The sequence below is a fragment of the Polyodon spathula genome, chromosome 10 (genome assembly GCF_017654505.1).
Source record: "Polyodon spathula isolate WHYD16114869_AA chromosome 10, ASM1765450v1, whole genome shotgun sequence".
NCBI classification, from domain to species: Eukaryota; Metazoa; Chordata; class Actinopteri; order Acipenseriformes; family Polyodontidae; genus Polyodon; species Polyodon spathula.
Genome location: NC_054543.1, coordinates 41,365,007 through 41,387,750, shown reverse-complemented (window position 1 = coordinate 41,387,750; position 22,744 = coordinate 41,365,007). Strand labels below are relative to the sequence as shown.

Sequence of the window (22,744 nt, the reverse complement as noted above, 5' to 3'; positions counted from 1 at the left end):
GGCATTTGAACTAAAATGACATTACAGTACAGTATTTTCCTGTCAGGACTACCACTGCCTTTACTTACTTATTTTCAGTTGTGATGCAAATCTTACAGTTTTTCACGAAGCGGGGACTCAAAACTCTGCAATCCCCCCTCCTCCTCACGGCGCCGCGCCACCACACAATAACACTACTGTACTCAGTATGTATTCAATTAATGTGCATTCACTTTACTAAAACACATTTTCACTAACAGAGAACACAAAAAACATACCTGCACAATGCAGTGATGTAGTCACTGTTTGATTACAAACTTGCCCAATGTTTTCTCCATCATTGCACGATCCACACTGTGTATCTACGCAAGATGTGATCAGATTCAAAAACAGTTTTATTGGCTGTACATGTCATTGCACTTGACACATCATATTACATCTAATGTATATTACACCATATTACATCTAGTCAGTTTACAACAAAATTATTCTTATAAGCAGATTATTTTACATTGGTGAGTATAGGAATTATTTTGTCCCAGTGGTTTTGATCACTATATGTGGTTGATTCTTATATCAGTGATTTTTACAAGCGGAGTGCACTGTTTGTATATGATAATGTGAATATCTTCAATATATGATAATATATAACACTGCATTTATGAGTTTAATTTGCTACCTTTTCACTGTAGCACATACTGTAATACTGATAGAATCCATAATGTGTAGAACATTTTAATATCATAAATTAAGGTTGTGCAGCTTGTTTTGTAAGTTACACATTCCTTCCTTTGTATTTTATATAACACATATGTAACTTGGTCTAAACCTTTGCCCTTACAATTGCCCTCACTGCATTAAGGTTCGCAGGCAGTCTGATTTACATTGCAGTGGCTGAATATGTTCAAGTGAATACCATTTACAAAGTAATTAGTTTTATGCAAACTAGAATGGAAGATGAAAGGAAAACATTTATAAATTATGAATCATGTTTTAACTTATCTGGGTGCTTATCAGCTCTTGTGATGAGTGAACATACCTTCCTTATTTAAATATGCAGACATACAGTTCTTTTGGCAAGAGACATTTGCTCCTGGCCTCCTCAGGTACTGCAAATACTAGGCAAGCATTTCAGCAGCAAGTCTTTTTACTTTAACTGCTCAGGCCTAGATCACCAGAGATGGTTTGAGGTCATGCTTCTCTGGTGATTCTCTTAAATATTAGTGGTGAACTTCCTTCAGTAAGTAGCATCATAAATGTAGTGTTCCGAGGTGTAAAAGGCTTTCCATAAATGTTTAATGTTGGTATTTTTGAATACAGGAGGTGCAAAGAATAGACAGCTATGTCTTTCATTGCATACGGTCCCTATGCTCAAGAATGAACTCTTACAAACATTTACTCTTTGAATAAAAACACTTGCAGCCTGCTGCCCCTGGCTCTCTGTGAGAATGTTAGTTAGCAATACTCATAAAAACTCAATTCATCAACATGAGCATAATTTGCTATGAACAGAAAGCTGACAAAAGGGTGAGCTTGTCAGCGAGACAGGTGGCTCGAGATCTCTCTCTGATACTGAACGGTATGAATAATAGATTCTGGTAAATGTATGCCAGGACCCAGGCTGTAAACACAGCTGCTTCCCTTCCCTTCCAAAATAACAGCTTGGCAGAATAAGAACCAGAGCCTCAGCTCCACCTGAGGACTGGGGGCTAGTAACAAATCAAATTTGGGGGCTAAGGGGCTAGGGAGAAAAGGCAGAGGTATTAGTTAGTTATAACCTGGAACTTTGCGAAATGGCATCAAAGCGCAAACTAGAATACAAAAGAGATTACAGAACAGCCAAAGATCATGGCACAAGATACGCAATGACATACTCTTGTGTAATGTTGTATTATTAAACATGAACAGGTTGGATCCCTCCTGGTACTATGAAATAAACAAGTGTTTAAAAATTAAATCATGTCAAACAAACAAAGACAGTGTAATTCAGATTATGTTGGGCCATAAAACTGATTTAGACTCAATACTTAATTATTTATTCCACACAATAAAGTGTGCATTGCATTTACATATCATGTTAGTGGGCACTGTGTTTGTTTGCTGTAATAGTGAACAGGCACAAATTAATGTATTGGTGTGTTCTTGTATAAATATGTCATGTGTAGTGATTTTGGTTGAAATATGTTAACATTGTGATTTAGATGAAGGTGTTCAGGCTTGGATCTCATTGCATAGGTTCATCAGCAAACCAACCTTTAAGAACTTTTGAATTGCGTTCTTGTCTGTGTTCATGGTTCATGAGCATTGGCTCATGTCTTCATCAATATTATGAATGATGAATCTCTATAATAAATGTCAATTTGAATGTCGCCTCACTGCTGCAATTTACTTACCAATGAAGAGGACTGAAGATTAGTCGGCACCTCTTTTCAGCCACCAAACTTAAGCAATGCATGTTATCAATTTACAGAAGCCTGGACTTATTGGGCTCCTAACCAGTGTGGGTCGCATGAAGTGTGATTAACCATCCCCAGGCTCTTCAGGAATGTAAAGACTAGTGCTTCCTGTAGGCCCACTGGCAAGATAGTTAACCCAGCACACCATACGAACCAGATAAACAAAACACCCTGCATTTCAAGTGTTACGTTTATTGCGTACATATTTGTAAAAAAAATAAATCAAGTATCAATATATTTGCCTGTTCCCTGGTCTAACCATAACAGAATCGCCTGATGTGTGCTTTGCCCTTGTGATGTCATCTTACAGCGCCAACTAGCAAAAGGAGCTGTCTTCCATTGTTAGCTGTTTCCTTTCTGCTTTTGATGACTCCCAAGCTGGAGTTTAGGAAGATTTTGCCCAGCAGAAGGTAATTAATTCTTCAATTAAAATGTTGTTAAACATTTTTAATGAGTAATAGGCACTGGGGGAATGGGTATAAAAGTAGGTTTAAATAGGGAAAGAAAACATGGATGTTTCAGTTAGCTTCTGAAAATCTACCTAGTGACCCAGTTTTTAAATATTCCAATATCCTATAAAATTTCCAGCTGCATGTTTTCTTTTTCTATTCATTCTGCCACATTAAGGTAATGTTTCTCTTAGGATTTAAACTAATTTGCTCAATTCCTCACTGAGACAGATCTTCGCATTCTCTAGTCAAATTTTGGAGAACAACATTTGATACTGAGTTACAGAACTGGATGACCAAATAATCTAAATCACAGACTGCCCACTTTCAATAATACAAGTTGTATGTGTTTGTAAACAACTGCATATCTTAAAATAATGATTTAGCACCGCCTCGTGGTCTAGCAACTAAATAGGCTTATGACTTTTTAAAGAGCTCTGTGAATACAGAGTGTAGTGCATTAGAATAAGTTCATTCTATAGACCACTCTTCTCTGGTAATGCTTCAGAGTGATTGTACAACTGCAGTTATTGTGGAAGGCACACTCAATGTGTTCCTTGCATTACTGTCTCAATTAGTGACTTGTAAATGTGTTGCTTGCTTAATCACCTAAAAACTGGCCCCTAGGACCTCCGCTAATGCAACCCCATTAAAAGGGCCATCAAAACAAAAGATCTGCTTCTAATGACAGCAATCTTTCATTGCTGTCACTAAAAAGCCAAACTTGTGTCTTAAATGAGGAATGATGGATGACTGTGGGCCACTATGTCAAAAAGCTTTATTACTCATGATAAATGAAAGTGAGGTGCTTTCCCTGGTCACCATTCAAGAGCTCTTCTAACATTATGCAGGATTTCAGCCTAATTCCTTGAAATCATGTCGTCTTTTATAATGGTGGTGCTAGAAGGAAAGAAATAAAACAGATAGATTTATACAACTATATTAATTATTGCAATTAATGCCTGTTTCCTGTCACCCCTCAAGGCAAAGTCATCACTTGGCTCCACACTAACTCCTTATGGGACAGGTGAGGCTAAAACAGTCACTGGAAGAGTGCTACAGCAAGAGATCCAGTTGATGACTAAGACTCAACTGAGATACATGCCCCTTTTCCCTAAGCTGTTGCTAACCCTGAGCAACAAGAAGAGTGACGTTCCTGCCAGTAATAATTAAGATGCATAGTGTGTTGAGGCAGTCCAGCAAAGCAGGCACGAGTTAGAATTGAGCTGGAAATGTGTGTGTGTGTGTGTGTGTGCTAACATGGAACAATGCAAAAAAAAACCATTTGTATTAGTTATATATGTGAAAAAACAAAAAAAAAAAACAATCCCCAAACGACAAGGCATGTTTAAAAAGCTTCACTACATGAATTTACTGATGTATGGGTTTACAGGGACCTAATACATTGCCTTAATATATGGTTATGAAAGATCCACCACTGGGTTTAAAAACTTTGCTTCCTCCAATGACAAGTAATAAAATATGCATTTAATGGCAATACAGCTAACACAGAATGAAATCCATTAGGCATATATAATTTGGCCACCTGGGCATGTGTACTCCAAATTACTTATTTTTATATTCTAAATTACCTATCCTTTGTGATGTTTCTTTTACTGGCCTTCAGCTATACAGCTAGCCATTAACTTAAGTATATGTATTCATTTATGTTATTTGTGTTAATTTAATTTAGTCTCAGTACTGACAATACAATATAAAACAAACACCTGGTTTGTAAGTATGAAATAGTACGTTCGTAAAAAAATATTGTGCAGTTTCATGCTGACATTAAGACTACATATGCAGCAAAAAATAGCTATTTATTTTAATTTTTTAGCTTTTTTTCAGCCTTTTCTTTTGACTGTGAACAATGCTGTGAAATATGATTAAAGCTTAGTGCAACTGAATTAAAATCAAATACACATCTGTAATTTTAAAGGGGAAACATTCATCAAACCTTCTTGGATAATAAACAAGATCTTGGTCAGTACTTCCAAAAAACACCACGTGCTGTTGGAAAAGGGTAACACTGCAGGTTGGGGTTAGGAAAGTGAGTTGGTCAATTACCCACAAACCTCAAAGCACAGTTGTGTATATTAAGGTTCCCATGACATTAGTTTTATTGTTTATTAACATATACCAATTAAACCATATTAAACAAATTGCATTTTCATAAAAAATATACTTGCTGTATGGTTAGTTCTATGAGACATTAGACGTGAACAAGACAAGCCAGTTTGAACAGTTCTGTGAGCCCCATCCTCGGAGCAGTGATTCAAGAGAAACTGTTTCAGGTGAGCCTAATTACACCCTCTGCGAGGATGTCTTACATTACTACTTAAATGCCTAAACTACCACACTGAAACTGATCAGTATTTAAACATATTTTTGTTCATCTTTTAAGCTGGGTGTAACCACCTGGAAAATCATTAGGATGTACCCTGTATAGAACTATGTTTGGCCTTTTTTGAATGTTTAAATATTTATTGAGGATTAATTAGGCACAATTACTGTAAATCAGTTCTGCAATATAGTATTATACAAAATTCATTTGATTAGAAAAAAAAAATCTCTCAATTTTTCTTTTTTTCTTCAATGCATCGCCACATTTCATGAACAAAAATGTAATCTGATGCTTAAATGTAGAATTTTTATTCTTGACAGGAACAACATTGGTTTGCCATGTTAAAGTGGAACTCTGTTGTTTAGTATAAAGTTGAATTGAACAAACACCTTTTGAACATTTCACTTGAGGCTTGATCAGCCGACCGCTTCTTTTTTACACTGCAGGCCCACCACGCAGCCACCTCAGAGCTACAGTGATGGAGGACTACACAGATCTGGGCAGCTTACAGGCAAGCCTGCAGGTGCCCGGCCAGACTAAAGGGGTCACTGGTGCATGGTGAGCTGAGGACACTCTGGCCGACCTAAGCCCTACACCCTCTGGGTGGTGGTCAGCCAATTGTATGCCGCCCCCTGGGAACTCCCATCTACAGGCGGCAGTGGACTAGCCTGGACTCAAACCGGTGACATCCAGACTATAGGGTGCATCCTGCACTCCGCGCAGAGCGCCTTTACTGGAAATGCCACTCGGGAACCCCCAAGCACCTCATGCTTTTCAACATTGTTTAAAAAAAAAAAACAAAAAAAACAAAAACAAAACGCTTGGACGCACATTGAATCTAAAAAAAGCTAAAAAAAACCATGAGTTTCATTCTGTCCAAAATATTTATTATTGGTTCATATTAGGCCATATTAAGTCACATTACAAAGTGAAGGGGAAGATTCCATAAAACTGATAGTATGAAGGCAGTTTCTCAAATAGTTTATGTGCTGCTGGTTTTACAAAAACATATAAACTCCCCTGACATGTATGCATAATAAACAGTGTTGGCACTTCCTTCACAGCAATTAAGAGAAGTAACCAACACACTGAAAAAGACAAGGATCAGAAGTGCTCAAATCCATTCCTGAAGTGATCCAACTCTCAAATTGTTTACAAATGGTCCCACGGAAAAGAGGTTAATGTTTGACTGTTTTCTTACATGAACTTCAGTGCCCACTGACTAACACTAAACATAAATCATGCCTGCTTGAAAACTCTTTTCTGGTTTTTAAGTAAAGCATTTGTGGGTCAAACACTTAAAAACGTGTGCAGTTCTGCTTAAAAAGTAATAAAACAAAACAAAACAAAAAAACATTCACCATATTGAAATGATTATAATTTTGTCATAGTCCAGCTTTCAACACATTTTTGGCACTATTGTTCTTTTATTCAATGCTGTTCGTTATCAGAGGCTCCCTGCACTTAAATCACCTAACGTTTTATTACTTCATAACTGCTTTGTGACCTGTTCGTGGCCTGTATTCTTTATCAGCTCTATTGCACAAAACAGCATAATTTGCAATTTGTTCTCAACTGATACATTACTGTTTCGTAACTTGATAACTCATCATCATCATCATCAAACTTAAATTCAAATGGTTTATTCAATCTTTTCCAATCTGACTTGTTATCGCGAGAGTGTCATGAGGCACACTGATTGGTTTCTTCAATCTTTCCAGAATCGCTGTCATATCATTGAATTGCTTTGTATTCTGATTTCCACGAGTGCACCTCATTGCTACAATGGCACGCGAACAAATGACAAAATGCGCCGCTGTTTCTCTTGCTACACAAAGTTGGAAATTGTTCAAGCTCTTGAAAAAAACCTGAATCAGACACAAGACGCTGAGCACTTTGATATTTTCTGTTGTGGTCAGTTGCTTCTGTTAAACAATTTTGTGCAAGTCTTCAATATTTCATAATTAATCTAGAACAGCTGCTGCAGTTTTTAACGTTTGTAGGGGTGCTGTGTTAATTTAGTTTGACAGTTTGTTTATTAGTGTTAGTTTGTCTGTTACTTTATTATAGTTTATTAACATACACTTGCCTATTGCTTTTCCCTTACTTTGTTCATTTCATATGCTGATGCATGTGCGTCATGACAAGTAATAAATATTTATGTATTTATTGATTCACATTGTTTCCAGTGGTCAACTCCGTCTTAAAGAACACTTCGGCTAAGAGAACACTTCTCTTGTTTCCCGAGGGGTGTTCTCTTAGCCAGAGACTACTGTGTTCAACCAAAAAGATCATTTTCATCGACATTTTTAAGAAGCAAGATGAGAGAACCAACATTTTTCTCACCAGCTAGCCCTTAAACCTATTCAGTCAGCCTTAGGCCAGAAGGTAACCATTTTGTTACAGTTTCTTGCAGATATTGAGGCTAGGGGTTTCCTGCAAATAAAGAAATACCAGCAGTGCTCTCTTTACTTACCGTAAAACTGTTCAGATTATCCAAACCTTCTTTTTGCCATTGGATCATCAGTGTAATCAGGTCTGCTTTGGAAGCTACATAGTTTTCAAACCATGCTTATGTTGTAACAATTTCACAATCAAAAGAAAATACAAAACTGAGTGGATGCACGCTATTTCAATCATGCCATTGGTTGTGCTGGACATCACTCTGCTTGTAAAGCAGACACATTACTGTACACCCACCATTGAGATTTTTTAAATTAACAAACAAACAACAAAAACATACACAAGCCAAAAGTGAAATATGACATAAAGGCTATGAATTAAGTTTTGACTAACAATATTATGAGGGGACAATAATTACATGAAATGATTTTAGGAGGAAATGACAATGAGTGGTGCTGCTTTTCAACCATCATCTAATTAGATTCTCATTAATTAATACAGATAGTTGTTAAACAAAACAGTATAGTACATAAGGCCACTTTTTAGGCCACAGTCAAACTGCTAATCCATTGGAGCATTAGAGTGGGTCATAATATCATTTTATGTATGAAATTAACAGAATTGAAATATATAGAGGGGGTCCTAAGCCATTCTCTGTGTCTACTTCTTGTCTTGTCACAAACTCCCCACTGACAAAAAATGTTTTTTAAAAGAGTCATAAACTAACTGCTGGACAAGTATTTGATCTTCCCCCATCGCTGAATGGATCCTTTGGTGCCACAAGCTAGACAGTTTTGGGTGCTTTGACACCTAGGACAGAGAAAAGTACCCCTCATAAATACAACCGACAGGTCGAAACAACAGACCAATTGAGAACATTGGGCTGTCTCTGAACAAGAACAACCAATGAGAAATACCCCATGTGGACTCTGGCAGAGCCCAATATAACCAAACTCACCAATCATGGGGTGGAAACGAGAATCACAAAAGCAGCCACTTGACTTTCAAAAGACCTGCTGCCCATGCGCGCTCTCCACAAACAGTTTTTCCACACTAAGAAAGTTCCCCACAGAAGGAACAGTGCTCCAGAGAGAGAGCTTCCCACACTGAGAGCTTCCCATACGTGCTGCCCATGTGCTCCCCACACTACAGGTGTGCCCCACAGAAGGAACAGTGCTCTAGGCAAGAGAGAGAGCTCTCCACACAAGGAACAGATCTTTGAACTTTGATAATCAGAAGTAGTGTGAGGGAGAAATGGAAGCTGAACTGTTCTGAAGAAAGTTACTGAAGTCATGGAAGCATAATTGCTCGAATTCACGGAAGGCATGGAAGAACCAATGTTCTGAATAATGGCTAAAATCATCTTCCGATGAAGGGCATTGCCGTGTGTCTGTCCTACGAGAGACTAACTCAGTAAAGGGGACACTGCGTTAATCGGAAAGCGTAGCTGCACGAAACAAACTGAAGCAAAGCTCTCAGTTATGCTTTTGGAAGATCCACAGAGAATTGCAACAAGAACACTTGTATAAACTATATAGCTATTCAATTGCAACACATTATCTGAACTGAGTTACGTCTGATCAACGGAACTATTCCCAGTTGGAAAACTGTCAACAACAAAAATAATGTTGCAAGACTTGAAGATTAACAAGCTGATCTCCATTTGAAAATAACTATTTGTTCATTGCAAAGTACCGTCTTCTTTGATTGGAATTTCAGAACCATAGAGCTGCAGTATTCATCTACAAAGATTGACTTCTTTATATGGAAATCAACAAGTATTCAACATATCTAACATAAAATACTTTATGACTCGAGAAAGTAACTGTAGTAAATGCCATCAAGTTAGTGGATAAACTGTTCTAGGTATAGAATATAACTTCCTGTTTTAGAGTGTGTAAGAAATGTATTTTGTTCATCGAAATGTCCCACTCAATGGAATTGCCTCCTAAATGCAGAGAATTTGATCATTGCCCCATTTCTGAGTTAATTTGAATATATAATCAACTGAGGTTGATAACATATTATTAGTTTGGTACATCATGTCTAAACTAAATTAACAAAGTAAAACTAATTTGCTAAATTAGGTACTGGAATGTTGGATTCCGTTTTGAATGGGAAGTTGAATTACTTCTTGTGCATATTGACATGATCAGTTACAACGAGAAACAGGTATTGAAAATACAAATGCAAAGTAGACATTTTGTGTGATAAGCCATATTTAATATTAGTATATTAACCATGTATGCTAATGATGTTATGGTCATTGTAATTGTTTGACTATGCAATCAATGAACTGAATACTACTCCTGCACATATCTAACCAATAGCCTTTCCATTCTTTAATATTAGATTAGTTGTGCACCCTTCTTAAATAAACTATTGTTTTATATTTCTGACACGTTGTGTGAATGTTGGTTATTGTCCAAGGGAATCTGAGTTTTACATGGTCCAGAACTTAAATATGATGTGTCTAATTTCTTACATTTTGACTTTCTTAAACAGGGTGACTGGAGACTAATTTATATTTAAATAAATTGCATACCTAATTCACTACACCATCACAGAAAAATCAGTGTAGAGCTTACTAAGGTAAGAATAGCAACAGAAGAAAACAGACGCAACAGCTCGAGCATCTAAATCAGTGTCTTCAAAAGCAGCCTGTATGCATCTACAGTATGTCTACACATAGACATATACCCTTCCCTTTTAACCACAAGAGAGGCCTACAATTGGCCACATAATCCTGATAATTTAAAAGTGCGATCTGTAAGGCACTAGAGATATAACACATTTTGTCCCAAGTATCAGTATTTTTATACCTGCTACCAACAGTCCCTGAATACAGAATGTAATTTTAAATCAACAAAGATTTAACCAAGATTTAAATGTAAGCCTAAAAAAACTGGCTAATATGTACAAATTTGAAAGAGAATGATAATGCAGGCAGGGGGACCTTGATATACAAGAAGAAATAGACATGGGGTCAAAGCATTTAAACTTCACAATGAATATGTCATCAGACCCAGTCGCCAGTTCTATGCTGTATTCATGGCTACATGCATTTACTAAGCTAAGAAAATCAAATAAAAAAACAAGTAGGAATGAATCGGATGACCTGATATGCAAATGACTGCATGGCAGCAGTTTTTGGACCGACAGTCACCAACGAATAATCACGTGGTCAATAAAGGGAAAATTCTTGTAGTCCTTAAATAACACAGTATGTCTATTTTAAAACGTTATTTTCCTGTAATACTGTAATAAATAAGTTGCCATGAATATTAAACGGTATGAATATTATAAACATGAGACATTTCAGGATGCAGATTTATAGATGCTATCCAAACAGGTAATTACAATGCAAAACTATTAATCATTATATTTGAAGGGATTTCAATCTTTTCAGTCTACAAATCTGGTGCAGTACATGGAAACAGACTGAAAACATATTGAAAACAGTGCCAGTCTCTAAAATGTTTTCTTTTAACCACGCTTTGCTCTGCACAACATGCATCTAAATTGTACTGAGAATATGTTAGAAAAGATCAACATGTCACTTTTACTTTACATATTTATTGAAAGCAATGTAGATAAACTTGTAACCTGTCTAAGGCAAAATAAAAAATGAATTTGCGCAGCCCATGAATAGTATGCCTCCTAATGGTTTATATGAGGAGCAGCAAGGATATCAAGGTGGGAGAGGTGACTCACCGTTTTTTGTGATGAACAGACAAACACTCCCTGATCCAAGAAAGCTACAGGTATTGTTTTTAAAAACAAATACATGTAAATAGAAACTGACATATTCAAACAAAACAAATCCCCCAATAATGCAGAAATAAGAAGAGAACAAATGATTTGGCACTTAACATATTATTTATGATGTTATTTCTTGTACTGTTACTTGTGCAATTTAATATTTGTATGTTGCTATTAGGTGACATTTTAATTTTAAACCTCACAGGATAGAGATTGATACTTGCATATATGGTGCTTGCAAGTCTGCATTTTCTGCATTGTTTAATACAAACAAAATATTTACCTGAATTAAGCTTGCTTTGTTTGGTATTTATTAACAGTAATAATAGAAATGTCCTGATTAGCTGATTACACTGCGTCATTAAACAACTGGTAGGTTTGTGGGTCAGAGCTAGCAACATCTGTATAGCAATGTTGAAACCTTTATTTCATAGAGTACAGCAGGTGTAATAGCTTGGACAGTTACAAATCTGTGTGACGTAGTCAGAAGATCAACCCTTAAACACAACAGGACACTCTCCATTAGGGTTACCACCCGTCCCTAATTGGGCGGGACAGTCCCAAAATGCAAAGACCAAGTCCCAGTCATTGGCTTAATGCCTCCGGCATGGCATTTGTTCCAAATTCCTAGACAGTGCAATCTTACAGTTTAGCGTCACAGTCAAACCATAGCATATCTGTTTATAGCACATCATAGCACCGCCCCAGCCAGATTATTTTGCAATGCCTTACACTCTCTTGCTCACCAGTTGAAACAATAAAATAAATGTATGCATATATCTTGATTCAGCACATATCTAAATTTGTGTTTTTAATTGAACCATTGATAAAATATGTCTCTATACACAAAAACAAGGAAAGGTTATGACTTAAAATTGGCAGTTGGGGGATACAGTGGCTAGCTGAATGACACATATGATAGTGACAAGCAGACTATTTAATATTAGAGTAGAGCCCATAAAAAAAGATGAAAAAATAATAATTATCAGAATAGTATTTGTGTCTTGCACAAACTATAACAACAAATATCTGCATTGCTCCACACTTGTTATTTGCTTTCCTAACTATTCTAATTACTAAAGATATTTCAGAAAAACAAAAAAGAGATATACTTACTTATTGCCTCAACAAACAGCTCGAAGAAGCAGAATGGGAACAGTGGCTCTGGCAGCTCTCGGAAAAACATCTTGAGCGCTCCGGTGACAACGTGGATGTCCTCCCACTGGCTGTCGTCCAAATTCAGCTTCTCTTCTGGGAAAACACGAGGAGAAATGGAACAACTGGTTTTAATGAAACAATTACAAGACACTAATTATTATGTTAATGTTTGCCTACTATCATCAGCAACCGTTAACAGCCTTCTGCACCTAGAGGTTTAGCGCAGTGTGTTTTTTTTTTCAGGAAAGGGAACATTTTTCAATAGAATACCATCTGTAGGAATGTGCCAAACTAAATAAAAAAAGAGACGCACAGAGCTGCAACCATTGACATAGGATGTCAGGTACATTCATTCCCATAATGCATCAGTAAAGACATTAGTGTCAGGGTAGAAAGTGATTCAAAGCTATTAGTTTTAGAGGCTAAGGGGGCTGCATGGTGCAAGAAGCAGCCGGCTCAAGAGAGAGGCCTGGGGGCCTCACAGAGCCAACATGAGGCATATGCTAAACATGGCTATTGAAAATGAGCTATTACTTTATACATGTTAGCCTTGCCATGTACACAGGAATTATGTATAACGACCTCTTTTTTCCTGATAATAGTGTCAATTAGGACTCAAAACAGGGAAAGAAAAAAGCAATGTCCTCTCACTAAATATTTTATGTAAGCATGCATATATATGCAATTTGTAATAGTTGTGTTTCAACTCTGCACCCATTGATGGAACATTTTGTGCTACTTGTGTATATATTACCATCAGCAGAGAAAAGCTGTTTAATGCCAAATATTATACAAACTCCTATTGGCTTACACAGGCTTTGCAAAACAACAAAACAAGAAAAACATTATTTCATAAACAATTAAAGGCAGACCAAGCATGTTTGCTGAGCTGCCTCATTATGTTGTCTAAATTTTGTCTACAACACATTTGTTTTGTGTTATTTTGCCAAAATTGATAATTATCAAAGATAAAAAAACAAGTCTTACAATATGTTGCACGTACATTCACATACATTTTTTCATGATTAATATGACATAAGCTTAAATATGCTATGTCCCAATGTAAATACGCTGATGTTGTGAACAATTGCCTTGCTAAATGAAATGAGAATAGTACTATTTATGTACTGTATGTATTGTGTAAACACAATGAAAAGTCATTGAAGGTTTAGATGACATATCGCATTGTTTATAACCTTCTTAGTAAAAATTTTAGATCCAAAGGCTTTTTCCTTACAGGTCATGTGGCAATAAGAGTTTCATGACCATCTTTTGTTGATAGTTGATATGGTAGCTGTATTGGTCCAGAGGTAACAGAAAAAATAGATATGATACATTTTATTGGACTAACTAAACAAATATTAATCACAAGCTTTCAAGACCTCAAAGGTATCTTCTTCAGTTGAAAGCAGGAGAGAGATTGATGTTTACATTCAAAAGGTGGCATCAGAACTTTAACAAAAAGTACCCATTCTGAATCACTACAACTTGTATTAGAATTCTAGAGATTCAAAATGGGTATTTTATTTTTAAGTTCTGATGCCACCTTTAAATGTAAACATCAATTTCTCTTTCCTGCTTTCACATGAAGAAGAGACCTTTGAGGTCTTGAAAGCTTGTGATTAATTGTTGTTTATATATTCCAATAAAAGGCATCACATCTTCCCTTTGTCTATGACCATCATTAAATGACTTAACGTGGTATATGATTTCAACATCAAACACCTTTTACACATACACATAACATATAACTGGAATATTATTATTCTGCAACTTGTAATAATTGTGTTTGAACTCTACTCATGCATGGAACTTTATATTCTATTAGGATATAGCCAATTTCTTGTTGCATTAATCATGATTCTGTTAGGCATTGGGTAGTAGATACTTTCAGTGAAAGTAGAACAATAGTTTACTGTTTACCGTACCAATTCAGATCACATACAATACTGTTACTAGGATACATAAAACATTTTAAGTAAATAAAAACAAGTTATCTACACTTTTCGGAAACTGATTTACTTGTTTGACTGGAAACCTTCAAGTCACTTTGATTGAAAACAGTTAACGAATGCCCCTTTATTGCATTACATGGTATTAATGCAGATTGACTTCATCCTGGAGGGCCAGCTTTGAAAGCTCAGCACCAAACAATGACATCAAGAGCCCAAGGCCTAATGTAGCGTTACTGTCGCTTCGAAGAAAGAGGGGTTTTCATACCAGTGAACGCTGTCAAATATTTGAGATGTCCCTCTCACCATGGTGCTACTCTCCCTGTGCTACTCCTTTTCAAACAATTGAGTTTCATCTTGATCAAATCACTTTCCTCCCAGCCTCCTACCAAACTTTTCATAATAGGCCATCGTTCTGTACAGCTGGTTTTCTTCCCATGCTTACCCTTCCTAGTATGAATTTTTAAAGATACGGTTTGTGTGGGCTCCAGGTTCTCATAGTACAACGAAGTCTATCACTCCAGTGTTTTAGACAGTGTGTTTCTTCCTTTTTATATATAACAATTAACGATACAATAATACTAACAGTCTCTGCATTTAACTATTAGCTAGAAGTAATTCACAGAACAGCATGTTTTGTCTTTGGCAATCCCAAGCATTGGCCACATATATAGTAAAAGCTGTGCAGACACACAGAAATAGTTTATAATTTTTTATTTAGTGATTTACACCGTCATATGCTTTATATGCCTATTGGTACCGATATAAAAGATAACATTTAACATGTTGTCAGAAAATATACTGCCTAAGAAGTCATACATGTCTGAAAATGTGTTTGAAAAAACAATTCATAGCATCGTTATTTATGTGTTACAAATCCAACCATGTTTTCTTCTTTTTGTTTTCTTATTTGTTTATATTATCATGACTCATCTGTCAAACAACTTTGTATGGGAGACAACTTAATCACATACGGTATTTTTCCAATGCATACTTAATTTATGAAAAAGTAAGTACATAGCCAAAACTTTAATGTATAAAGCATGCTTTTTTAATGTTCGTCCAGAAACGTGGAATCGTTTTTTTTGCAGTAAGAGAAAAAAAAGAGGCCAGCCCTCTGTGCATTAGGGATTTATTTTCAAACAGCATTTGTCATCACCCTTTCAGCATCAATTATTTCTCTTTCCCCATGAAATCTGAACATGGTGTCCTAATTCTAGGAATCTCAACTGCTTCAAAATATGCAACTGAACTGTAGGTACCAAGAAGTGTTAAAGTTGGGATCAGGAAGTGTTTGTCTGTTCACCAAAAAAAAAAAAAAAAAAAAAACTCTGAGTCACCCTCTTCCACCTTGATATCCTTTTAAACAAGTTTCATTCATATTCAGCATTTTATTCATATTTACACATGTACCATTGGTGTGAACTGAAACATCCTGGTTCACAAAACATTTTTATATTTTGAGACACTTTCAAAAAAAGGGTTTAGGTTCACATCCTTAAGAAAAGGGATCGTACATTGATATAACTATACAAAGTCGTATTTTTTCTGAACAAAATTACAATATCTTTATTAAGCTTACTTAATATATTCCAAGCCCTACTTATATGCCATGAATGTACAGAACTATTATGAAGGCTACTTTGAAAATTAATATTTATAGAACATGATGGTCTTTTTTGTGCAAGTTGGCTCGCTATAGCTACTGTAAAGTAAAAGGGATTAAAGGAAAAAGACTTGTCTCATTTTTATGGCCCTGCTACATGATACAATGGGCAACCAGCCGTTCAATTAGTTACCGATACTAGAGTGACTACTTGACAGGTCCTACTAATTGTTAATCCAGCGATAACTGTTACTTCGTATAATTAATCATATTCAACCACTAAACAAAGACCCACTTGGACAAAATGCAGTTCTGGAATGTTTGACAAGCAGCGTTCTCTAGAAGAAAGTATGACACAATGTTTAGAAACATTTCTCATATACAAAACTAATCTGCAGGTTCAAAATGCATTTAATCTTCATTTAGCCTATCTACCTTGATGGTATAAAAAATGTGATTGCATAACTTGTCTCCATTTTACTGCATGAATAATAGAAATCCCATGGTTGAGATCTCTCGTGTTAATTTAGCATTCCATGAAATTCAGAGGAACGGGTCTCGGGTCAAGTATCATTCATCATTAAATGGAGTGGCATTTTCTCCACTTCATATAGCAGCTGGTAGAATAGAAAGAAAAAGGTAGTCTTTGCAAGAAAAGAGAACAGAGAACAATTCAGACTCTCTGTGGAAAAGAATACAAATAAAAAATAAAAAAAAACAACAAGGTGCCACTATGTCAGAATTGTAATGCATGCAAATTTGGTGATGTCATTCTTCCATGACCCCAACAATCACAAGACACACATTCTTAAAGTTGGATGTCTTCTGTCTTTGTGCTCAGGGTTTTATTTGTAACAAGAACATCCCTTGTACTTGAGAAGCCCTTCAGGCAAGAATCGGTCATAGATGCCAAATTAGATAATTTTATAACGTCGATGACACAGTCGCAAGATTTTTCAACAAAAGCATGGTCTGGGTTGCCCTTTACATGGAATTTAAAAAAGTTGTTTTTCAGCATTTATATAGATTTTTTTTTTTTTTATATGAATTTGTTATTGCTTGAACAAAATGAAAATATGTCGTTGTCAAATAAAATAGACTCTCGGTCTTGCCAGTATGTGTATTATATTTGATCTTAATGTATATGGAAATTATAATCTTTTGTTTATTTTAAAGGACAAAAATAAATCACATTCAGGGCATCTGATTTTGGCATTTTACCCGATTTAACCTACCCCCCCCCCCCCCCCCAGCCCCACGAAATGCTTTTTTCTGCATTCAGGATAAACCTGAAAACTCCCCAAATAGGCACATACTGTATATGAATAAAATGCATGCAGAGTTGTCTGTGATTCAAATGCGACAGAGCAGAACTGGTGGCGATAACAGAAAGCAGATTTATCTATTAGAAAAATGTGGCTTCTTAGTGTAATATATATATGTATATATATATATATATATATATATATATATATATATATATATATATATATATATATATATATATTCTTTTTTCAAAATTACAGAATATAGCTTTAAGGTTTTTGCTTTTTTGCACATTTTTCTTCCAAGTTATTTCTTTTATGAGTGTATGTTTAAGCCAAGAGCATTTAGATGTAACAAGTCAATCGTTTCTCTTTGTAAAACAGCATGGGGTAAAGTTGTCTAGTTTTCCCCTATGTTCTGTGTGCAATTACACTTGCAACTCCAATACAAAATAAAACTTGACTAGAACGGAGAAATGCATCCATATACAGTATGTGTGTGTGTGTGTGAGAGACAGAGAAAAAGAGAGAGAAGGGAGAAAGATAGAACTTGATTTCTACCTCAATATTTGTTGAAACATTTTATTTATTATATATATATATATATATATATATATATATATATATATATATATATATATATATATTTTTTTTTTTTTTTTTTTTAATATTTAAATCCACCCGATTTCACAATATTTTCATTAAATAATTCTACCCAATTTTTAAAAAAGCATTCACCCGAATTTGGAAAAAAAAAAATCATCGGAAAATCAAACCACACCATGAAAATAGAATTTCTAAGTTTTAGGAACTGTTTTTAGCAAGTCTTGTGCATTGCTTCCTGGCATTGTTTAATTGTATTGTATTGTGAGAACTATAAGCCGAGTAGACAAATGATAAAGTTAAAAAAAAAAAAAAAACCTGAAGACTGATACAAATGAATTTCTGTTTTGAATCATATGAGACTAATCAAGTGAGGGGTGTTCCAAAGGCTACTGAAATAGGTCGTTCTTGAAACTTCTTTTTGAAAGCAACAAGCAAATGCTGTACCTGAAAATGGAAGACTACTGTTTTTAAATGTTTATGGGGTTCTAATACTGAGTGATGTATGCACACACGTCTTTTTTTTTCTTCTGCTTACTTTATATCTGCAATCTATTTCATAAAAGCCCTACAAACAAATGATATCTCACCTCACATCTTCTAATAGGTAGGATTTAATGCATTCTCAAAACAACACTTCTGGTACAATTGTAAAATAATAGCTTTTATAACCCTGTTCTTGAGGGTTAAGTTCCAGTCTTTTCGAATGTTCTTTTTAGTTTAAACACAGGCAATTCAGTTTGAATCTTATATTTCATCATTTTTCAAAAAGTTAATTTGTTCTCATTTGACGTACCGGAGTTAAAATGATATGCATAACAAAAAAGAGGGAGGGATTGGTACCTCGTACGATAGAGTTGGGTGTACCCTACAAAATAGTTACATTACAACTATATCAACACCACAGCTTTACAGAACCTAGTAAAAACATAAGATCGAAAACACAATTACAATAGTGAGTGGAAGAGCTGCCTCGGTGACACAACTGATTCACAAACAAAACGGTACGTGCTTAATCTACAGTACATATGCACATCACTCCTGGAATAATAACTTACTTTACCTCACCTACACACTATTTCCCACCTGACCGCACAGAAGAACTGGGGTTCATTTAAAACTTTGTAGAATAATCCAGAACTGTTATCATCAAGTCTTCATGCTGTTCAACAAGAATATACCAATATATAGTTTCTAAGCATTTCCCCTACTTACATTATGGATAAAAGTGCTTTAAAAACAATAAGCTCTTCTACTGGTTAGACATGTAGCTTTTTAATAACTAAAGATAGTTCTATTTTTCCTCTGAACATTAGCATGAAATATGATTACATCATCTGAAGTGAAGCGGTGTTGTTGAATGTATTGGCTATGCAATGCATGGAGCTGACAGACTGTCCCTGTTTTCTGTTGTCCAGTTGTTTTTCAGATACATCATTCTTTTATGAATGTATCAATCTATACATTGTCAGCTAAGGATGTCTTTCAAACACCACTGCCCCCTAGTTGTCATTTTGGGGGTCAGTCAACAGGGTCAGATTCCTCAACTGTGAAGAAAAAGGATCATAATCTTAAAGGGACTATTAACTGTTTCAGTGCCAATGTTGATATATCTCACATATCCTATTACACAGAGATGAACTGACTGATAACATATTTACAGTTTACTAAAAAAAAATGTCAGCTTTAGCTGGGAAGTTTGAAAAAAGATGCAAATAAAAGGGAGCTTCAAACTGAACCGCCTAGCCAACATTGACATAATGTTGGATAGGAAAAGTCAAAAACACACAAAAAAGAATTAGTGCCAGAACAGTGGGCCTTCTCCCTAATTTGCCTTGCCCCACAGGTGGCCAGCAGCTGCAACTGAACAGGTTACTAGGCTGCCTGTACTCCCTAGACTGGACAAAAATGCTATCTGTACTCAAAGGAACAATATCTAGTGATACTCAGGTCTGAAAATAAGAAATTCATTTTTTGGCATCGCCTGAAGAAACTCTCCACACCACCCAAAAACAGTAGGCTTTTTGTCTCAATGTCTGCATATCAAGATGGGGCTATCTGAATCCCAGTTTACATGATTCAAAGAAAGCCCTGTGTGTCAATCTGGGGCCAATTCCTTTTTATCTATTCATTGCTGCCCTGCAGGCAAGACTGAAGGCCTGTTAGAGTCTATATGCTTGTTTGACTGTCATAAACAATAAATGACTAATTCAGAGACTGGTTTTGAAATATCAGTGGTGTTTTATTTATAGTTTCAGAGACCTGCTTTCAGAAGTTCTGAAGTAGCACAGTGTCCCAGCATAAAAATGGTAATGAGATGCTTCATCTACTTTTAACTTGGCACAGGCGCTTTGTTATGTAGCTCTAGATTTCCACTAAAGAGAATACATTTAAAAAAGGTAACCTATTGAAAATGTCATCCAGTTTACTTAAACTTTTGTAAACTGAGCCAAGAAACAACATTCTCAAAAATGTAACTATTGACAAAAGGCACATTTCTACTGCCATTACTCTGAAGAATAATGGACTTGTCATGAAATATTGACCCATCTATAATTATTCTGTGCAAACATTCTGCTTATTTTTACCACAATAAAAGCTAATAATTGTCAACAAATGTGTGGTTAACACAAAGGCATTACAAACTCTTCTGGAAACATATTATGACTAATGGTATGTTCATTGTTCACTGCTCCACACTGGAGCATATAGAAATAAGTCACAGATCTTTTGACAGGTTCCTTGCATATTATTATATGTAATAATCAAGTAGCAGCACCTGGTTACAAAGGGACTATTCACACACAGCCAAATTATCAACAGAAGCCAGTGTAATCATTCTCCAGGTTACCAGATGATGCTACTGAAATATTTAATTTAAGCATCATTTTGTATATTAAAGATCACAGTTCCATCTATCTATGCATTTCAATACTGCAATTAATCAGATTACATTTTACGTAAGGTATTATGACCTACACATCCTGTATCAGTAGCTAAGTTTCCTCATTTTACATAAATAAACCAACATCTATGTGCAGGCCAGTATGGAAACCTTCAGCTAAAATACAATATGTTCTCCATTTATACTTGCCAGCTGGTTTCAGTCTTCCATTTACTCACAGAATCCTCATCCTCACCTCTGAAATATGAACTTTATTAGACTGTCATATATCATATCGATGCATGATAATAGTTCACAGATAAGGATCAAACAGTGATTTACAGCTTTAATAACTATTTAGATCAAATATACTGCTTGACGGAGCAAAGACATATAGGAAGACAGCTATAAGTAATATTACTCTATTTAAAAAAAAAAAAAAAGTATAAATCTGTAGCTACAGAAAAGAAAATCCTTGTTATATAGCAGAACTAAAATAGCCCAAATGGCAGTGTTGACAGCTGGCACAGTTATAGGGGATATTTTCAAGGCACTTTATTGCTGAGGATGGATTTAATTCTTGCGATAGAAACTGGAGATTGAAGGCATGCTATTTACAGTATGTGCAGACAGAGTGCTTGAATTCCACACACATACATACAATCCCACATTTCTATTCATCTGTCTCAGTGCTTGGAATTCTCAATGATCATGTTACCAAAGAAATTCTAATTTGTGGCCATTTTGTAACATGTCCTCGTATACACTGGGAGATTGTTTGAACTACTTGAGCTATCAGAGAGGGATGAAAATCAAAATGATTTCTTGGAAACCTCAAATCCAGGTCAAGATGTATCCTAGCATTATGTTGACATCCTCCACAACTCAAAATTCCTTCGACCTCATGATTTATTAATACAGACGCTGATATAGTATCTTAATACGTGATTAGTTACCAGTCAAGACATGGATGACATAACAGGCATAACAGAAAGTCAGGAAACTTGTTTCACGATTTATCTTTCTTCTTTTTTTAGTCCGGTATTGACAGCTGCCACAATATTATGAACACTAAAACATTTATAGATTTTTTTTAAAATTATATAAAAATTCACTGCAAATAGGTACTGCGAAGGTTATATTAGTGTTGTTTACGGACACTGATTTTTTAAAATATATTTTAACACAAATGGTATACTGTATTTCTTTGCATTAAATGTCTGATAATTGCTTCAGAGGAAAGTAACAACCCTAATTATGATATCTTGGCACAGAACTACAGAAGAACATTAGAAATGGGTCAGTCTTTTTTGCCTTTGACTTATTCACAGGTATTCAATTGTAACTGAGTATTACAGTAGAAGAGCACATGGCCACGAATAATCATTCCTGAAGTTACCAGGTGCTGCTATAGGAATATTAAATATATGCAATGCTTTGAAATTAAGAGGGAAAATGTTGTCCTCTACCAGTAAATATTTGCAAATATATTAAATTGATTATTTCTCTGTGAGGTTTCAGAACAAATTTTGCAAGCTGAACAGCAGTTTGTCCTAGGCAGCTTGAGTAGATGGCAGTGGGTACTCTTGGTACTTTATTACATTAATGTACTTGCTGATCAGTAGTACTGGAACTTTAGTAACAGTGAGATGTGCTGTATTTGAACTAAACCATGATAAATTTATAACATATAATTCAATGTGAAAGCATGGTCATCCAAGGCTGAAGGTATATACTTGCATTTTAAAGACACAACTATCCATGCTTGCACATCTTCATCTGCAACAGATCTTAAAAGAAACACACAAAACTAAAAACACACAAAAGGAAAATGTATTTAAAAATTAAAATTTAAAAAATGAGCAGCAATGTAAACACTAAAG

The 22,744-nt window shown here is 35.4% G+C and overlaps 1 protein-coding gene across 6 annotated transcripts in view; it reads right to left on the bottom strand.

Moving 5' to 3' along the window:
• Positions 1–22,744, bottom strand: part of LOC121322319 (rho GTPase-activating protein 15-like) — a 211,872-nt gene that overhangs the window by 75,191 nt on the left and 113,937 nt on the right. For all 6 annotated transcript variants that reach the window (XM_041262122.1, XM_041262121.1, XM_041262123.1 and 3 more), the window contains exon 13: positions 12,510–12,644. In XM_041262122.1, coding sequence (XP_041118056.1) covers positions 12,510–12,644 — 135 coding nt within the window. The remainder of the gene's footprint in view (positions 1–12,509; positions 12,645–22,744) is intronic.